Raw genomic sequence first — 6421 nt, 5'->3', positions numbered from 1 at the left:
GCAAAGGAAGTTTCCAAAACTTATACTTGTTGGCTCTAACAGTAGTAGCGTGTATTTAAAGAAAAATATTTCAGACATGACAGCACTAACCAAGACAATGTTATTAACAGCGATTCTTGATATTTTCATTGAAAGAGGGAGCAAACTGACTACCGTTACTTTTAAACACCAAAAATTTACACTGTAGAAGCAGTGATGTAGAATTTTTACTACTTAAACTACAGTTTGCTATCAACACGAGTTCTGCGCTGACGATGGCTTTTAAAAAACTCAACTAATTAGAACCTTACCCTTTTCATCTGGTAGGTATCTGAAATCCATCGGTTCGCTGACTTCCTGGTCCGAGGGTCTTCGCAGCTGCATCTTCACCGTGACGGGCTCGGTGATGTCTTTGAGGAACGGTGGCGTTCTGAAACACAATCGCAACTTGACGGTGAACGTCAGCTTGTGAGAAGGAACCTTTGGCCTCCCCAGTTGTCCAAGACGAATCGGACTTCTATATCATCTAGTCCATCAGAAACACAAGATGGTTGTCAAGGTGAAGAGGAAAACTGGAAACTTGCAGCAGAAAAAAGGGGGCAAGGCAACAACGAAAGGAGTCTGACTCAGAATTCAGATGCAAAGTAAAGGGCTCGACTTTAAAGGCACTGAGTATCTTTCAGAGGTGCTGAGAGCCTTGAACCTGAAAGCTCTTCGTCCAGCTGTAAAACCGGAGCACTTACGCCGGAGCGTGGTGAAGGGCTTAAGTTCCCCGGCGAGGAAGTGGTAGTGTCGGCCTTTTGGGACGAAAGGTGGGGGGAAAAACCAAGCCTCGTCGAGATTACCTTTCTGAACTTTGTCACACAGTAGAAATATTTCATCTCCTCCTTTTACACTTCCACAGTTCTTGTTCACACGACAAATTCTTAATTCCGCTGTGTTGGGAGCTCCTGGAAACAGACAGGCAAAGTTGGTGATAAAGAATTCCTGTGACTTTGACTGTTGAAGGTGAGGTGCTGGGCGTTCGGGCACGTGAAGGGAAGGCAGCAGCTGGAGGAGTGTGACACCCCAAAATCCGCGCTAAACAAGTCGCTCCATGCAGGAGGCACAGAAGCCGGGCTTGATGTTCCGCCACCCTGCAGCTCTCGGCCCGCTCGTCTCCGAACACAAGACACCGGTGCAGCTGCGCTCACTCCCTCACTCTTCCACACCAGTCTCAAAATACTTCCCCGAATGACGTTACTGCGCTCGGCCCTGCTGCCCTTCAAGCTGTAGAATTCAAAGCAGTTCTTTGAGGGACTGATGACCTGGTAGAGTCATGCTTCTCTGGAAAAAGCTGGCCTGGCAAGTCAAGAAAATTCCCCTCTCTGAGGCACGTTTGGCCACCACCAGACCTCTCCTCTGTGTCCCCCTCTAGGTGCTCGAGAGCAGGTCTAGGAATCTAACTGTCACGCCTTCACTCAGGGGAGCAGATTTCACCCCCCAAAAACGCTCACAATTCGGCTCCAAGCTGTGGCTGTGGGCGGGCAGCACTCGTGACAGTGTGGATGGAGAGCTGCCCTGTGCACAAGCTCCGGGAGCCTTGTGTGTCGCAATAAATTCCCCGCCACCCAAGTTTACACACCGCGTCCAAACTGCCTGGTGGCTTCGGGACTCGTGCGGGATAGAGACAAGCATCACCTGATGGCGCCTGGCCCCATTCAGCAGCAGCAGCTTTTCTGCAGGGTAGATACGGACAGGGACAACTGGAGAACGGCCCCCTCGGAGCTTTGTGGGCTCTGTTACGATCTATTTAAAAGGGCACTAATGTCACAGTACGGTGATTCAGAAGTAACAAAGAACAAAGAAAAAAAACCCCAGAGTGGAAGAACCCTCTCTAGAATTTCAAGTTCACCCCCTGTGCCTATATGCTGTGTTGATGCTTCTAAGTACGTGGGCACCTACCAATTTTAAGATTCCATCCTCATTTAACAAAGTAACTGATGCTCGTTTTTCTGCTGCTGTCTGTGACCATAGTTCACGGCACCCTCTTCCGCCCCTCCAGTCCCAACAGAATGAAACTACACTGTGCCATGATGTTCTCTCATCTTCTTCTGTCAAGACAATCAACTCCAAATGTATTTAAAACACCTGGGAGGATCTGGCCGGTGCCACGTTGCGACCCAGAAACTGATCCTCTGACCACCACAGCAACAAGAGGCTCCACCACCGCAAGCCCCCTGTTCCAGGCACACAGATGAAATACAAAACCAAATCACAGAATCATAGAACGGTTCGGGTTGGAAGGGACCTTAAAGATCATCTAGTTCTACTCCCCCGCCCTGGGCAGGGACACCTCCCACCAGCCCAGGTTGCTCCAAGCCCCGTCCAACCTGGCCTTGAACCCCTCCAGGGATGGGGCAGCCACAGCTTCTCTGGGCAACCTGGGCCAGGGGCTCACCACCCTCACAGCCAAGAATTCTCTTCCTGATATCTCACCTAAATCTCCCCTCTTTCAGTGTAAAACCATCACCCCTCGCCCTGTCATCACACTCCCTGACCAAGAGTTCCTCCCCAGCTTTCCTGTAGGCCCTGTTTAGATACTGGAAGGGGCTCGAAGGTCTCCCCAGAGCCTCCTCTTCTCCAGGCTGAAACAACCATCATGTTGATGTTGATGATGACAAAGCTCATGGTGTCACCCTCCAAAAAAAAAAAAAAAAAAAAAAAATCTACTTTAGACTCTCAGTTTGAGTCAATTCCTGCCCGATCTTTCACAGTACCGTCCAGGTATGCTGTAACACAACACAGACGACACCCAACCCAGCTCCCGGTAACCTCAGGCCAGACCCCAGTTCCGTAGTTACTATCCGCAGCTATTACTATCGTTATTATTCGGAGAAGTGGGTGCCACAGTCCCATGTACTACATGACACATGCCACTTCATGTGCTGAATGAATCAGAAACTGTGAAGGGAGGGGAAACAAAACAAACCCAGAAACAGCACAGCATCATATGACTGACAGTCTCATCGTGCGTTTTTCACAGGAAGGGTAAATTAAGAATTACAAGGAGAAACCTAATTTTACCTTTGTTTCACTTCTGTCTGCTTGAATGGCACTCGGTGTCCTTTTACCAGGTTTTTGGGAAGGTCTCCTAGGCTGGAGTTTGTTGTTTTGTCTTTTACTTTAAGGGGAGTTTAGGAGGGAGGATAAAGGAAAGCAACGCAGGTGCCAGGAGAGGTGGAGGCACCACGCTCTGCCGTCAGCCCTGGCGTGGGGCAGGAACGTCTCCGAGGCAGACGTTCTGTTCTCCGCAGCCTCCGTCGTGCCGTGCTGCTCCCATCTCTCCTCCCCGAGCACGTCCTCGCCTCCCTCTCGCTGCGACACCTGCCCCATCCCTCTTTCTCACTCCCCAGATCACATCCCTGGTAATAAATCCCTAAAAAAATATGCCTCTCACCAAAAATCACATCACTTTCAACAAGGGCAGAAGAGCACGTTCTCCCTAAGCTCGTTTCTCAGAAAGGGTAAGCTGCGTTATCTGACTCTTCCCAAGGGTTTTCGGTGTGGTAAGATACACAACTTGGGAAATTTCCATGCAAAAGCAGTTAACATTATAAGCAACTGAAAACAGAAGCTGCCTGTAATACTGAATTTCATACACGCGCAGTCTCCGCTCGTGCGATTGCCACCCGATTATCTTCATATTATTCTTATGTACCTCTACTACCCAAAGCAGCTGGAGACGGCGAAGGATTAGAAAGTGAAGAAAATACTAGATTTAAAAGGTGCAAACCGATCTTCAGAAAAGCTCTGAATACCTTTTTGCTCCCGATCTGGACAGATCTGCGAAAGCTCGAACCCTTACCAGCCCAGGATTTCCAAGGCCATCGTACCCTACGGTTTTATCTTGTATCTGAAGTTGTAACCTGACCTCACCCAGTTCCGTGTGACAGAGCAGGTTTGAAAAGGCTAACATTTGAAGAAGAAATTCAGATCTGAAACTGCTGTTCCAGAGGAGCAGTGTAATTTTTACGATTTGTGGTTGCAGTTACGCGCTGTTTTATTTACACCGCTGCTACGTTACACGGAGGATTTTAGATACCTACGGTGTATCAGAAGCTGCCCACATACACCCACAGCCCAAACCCAAGCTTCCCCCCCCACGCAGCTCTCTGTCGTTTCAGCAGCTCAGCACAGACTGACGTCAGTCAACGCAAACGAGTAATCATGATTTGGCACATTTCTAAATGGCAGCTGAGACATAGCTGCAAATCTTGTGCATCAATTTGATCTCAACCCTAATTGCTTTAGTACTAGAAGGGTTCTCACTAAGACCATGCACACAGCTCCAGCTTCTAGATAATTCTAGCAGGTGCTCTAAAAATATCAAAAACACCTGAGTTCACGTTCAACGTTTTCATAGCGGTTATGCCCACATCAACACAATTCTAACATCAACTACATAAAACACAGACCTCATTTTATTCAGCAGTTTCTGCTAAAGTAACGACCTTAATATTTAGCATGGAAATACTCTCGCTGCGGAAATAGAAACCACTGCTAAAGTGTTTCCCATTATTACAAGTTTCTTCTCCAGGCGAGAAGTCCAGCACACGTTGAGGGCTGAAATCCTCAACTGAAGCGACCCACCAGAGCCACACGGAAGTCCACTTTTGTGGGACGTGGACACGGGTGCCAAGAAGGGGCGTTTCACGTACTTCTGCACCCTCCCAGAGCGTGATCAAACATTCCCTCGTTATCTGCCTATACAGTGAAAATAGCAACCAACCGGGATACAAAAGGGATAGATAAAAGCCTTAAGGCAGGTTCCTGCTGGGAAACTCCTCTCTCTCGAGTCCTGTTCCACAGCCCTCACAAGGCAAAGGCAAGACTCCTCGCAGGTACAAACGGGCTTTCGAGGACGTCCTTGGCAAACGGCTCGGTCTTAGGGCAGCCATCTATCTTGCTACTATTTATTTTAACCACTTGGCACGTCAGGAGCAGGCCCGTCCTTGCCGTCATTGCTGAGACACGTGAACAAGGGCTGCAAAAGCCCACGCGTGAGTCCATGGCTGTACTGCACGATTCTCACTCTGCTGGGCCAACACTTCACCCTGGGACCAGCTTCTGAGTATCTGCTGACCCGCTCGCTGTGCGTTAGGCACGTATCTAACAGCCCCAAGCCTCAGCAGTGGCCCAGAGCACAGACCTCAGAAACTGCCCTGGCATTTTGCACGCCACGCAAAAGAGAAAAACAACGACAACAAAAAAACACACATTGGACTGCATTGGTACTTACTGTTGTCATAGATGGGGTTGGAAATCAAAGGAGGAAGAGCTATCGTGTAGTTGCCGTGCTCGTCGGGGAGGAAAGCTTGGAAGCAGAGGCGGACGACGTTGAGGTCGTACTCATCGATGTTGTGCAGCTGCTCTTCAGGCACTGAACAGCAGAAGGAAAGACAAGACTGAGGATTAGCCATCAAACCCAGCAGTAATTCTTCAACAAACCGGAGATGAATCTCCACCGGTAAAGGAGATGGTGTTGCCAAGGCAGATGAAACGTGCCCATCGTCCCTGCTAGCCTTGCAGGGGCTGTGCGAATAAACTCCTTGTACACAACAAACGATACAGAAGCCTTTAACGCTCTCCCTTCGACAAAGGAGGCTAAACTGTCCTAGTTCTCCAGCTGTTTCCTGCGTCTGGTTTCCTCACCTCGTCTTCCAGACCAGCTTCACGTATCTGCAGTGTAACAGTCATTCCCTGGACACGTTTGTGCATGATAAAATTTACAAAGCGAATGCTGCCACTGCAGAGAAACCTTTCAATACAAGTAAGTTCTAGGACGTAGCTGAAGGTTTGCAGCAACAGCGAGAGACTCCTGCTGCATGATATCGTTATTTTCCTCTAGAAACTGAGACCAAAAAAACAATCAGCAGGCAGCTCTCGGGGCAAGAATGAAGCCGTAACAACACAAACCGCCTCCCCCCTCCCATCAACATCTGTGTTGCTTCGGTACCTTTGAGAAAAGCGATAAGTGGTGTCATCGTGATATAATTTTGTAACACAACAAGCAAACCCTTGGTGGAAGGGATCCGTTTCCGTACATATTCCTCGCAGTGTAAAACACAGTAATGCACAACCCAAGCTCAGCATTTCAGTTTTGTTCGCTCTTTCGCTTATTTTAATTTGAAGACACAGGGCCTGGGATATCGTTACCGAACATCTCGTACTCCTGGCTTAATGGGCGATTCTGGGAAAAGCAGCCCTCTCTGAATTCGATGCTCTCCTTTAAGGTCTGACATTAACTATTATGCTGACATTCAGCGCTAGCAAAATGAGAAACTGATTTAATTTCATTTCAATGGAAGTACTGATAATTAAAATCATTTAAAGTGGCTCTCTTTTCCAAAATTGTTCGAAGCAGCAGTTCAGCACAGCTAGATCCTCCTCGCAATTACCT

General features: G+C 48.4%; 1 protein-coding gene across 1 annotated transcript in view; it reads right to left on the bottom strand.

Moving 5' to 3' along the window:
* The window catches only part of REL (REL proto-oncogene, NF-kB subunit), a 35349-nt gene that overhangs the window by 929 nt on the left and 27999 nt on the right, over nucleotides 1-6421 (bottom strand). Inside the window, 5 exon segments of the mRNA XM_063331199.1 lie at nucleotides 23-414; nucleotides 416-469; nucleotides 471-505; nucleotides 825-929; nucleotides 5261-5401. Of these exon segments, the coding sequence (XP_063187269.1) occupies nucleotides 23-414; nucleotides 416-469; nucleotides 471-505; nucleotides 825-929; nucleotides 5261-5401 (727 nt within the window).

Source organism: Chroicocephalus ridibundus, chromosome 3, assembly GCF_963924245.1.
Source record: "Chroicocephalus ridibundus chromosome 3, bChrRid1.1, whole genome shotgun sequence".
Lineage (NCBI taxonomy): Eukaryota > Metazoa > Chordata > Aves > Charadriiformes > Laridae > Chroicocephalus > Chroicocephalus ridibundus.
The sequence above is the reverse complement of the archived record's forward strand: the minus strand, read 5'-3'. Positions and strand labels throughout refer to the sequence as shown.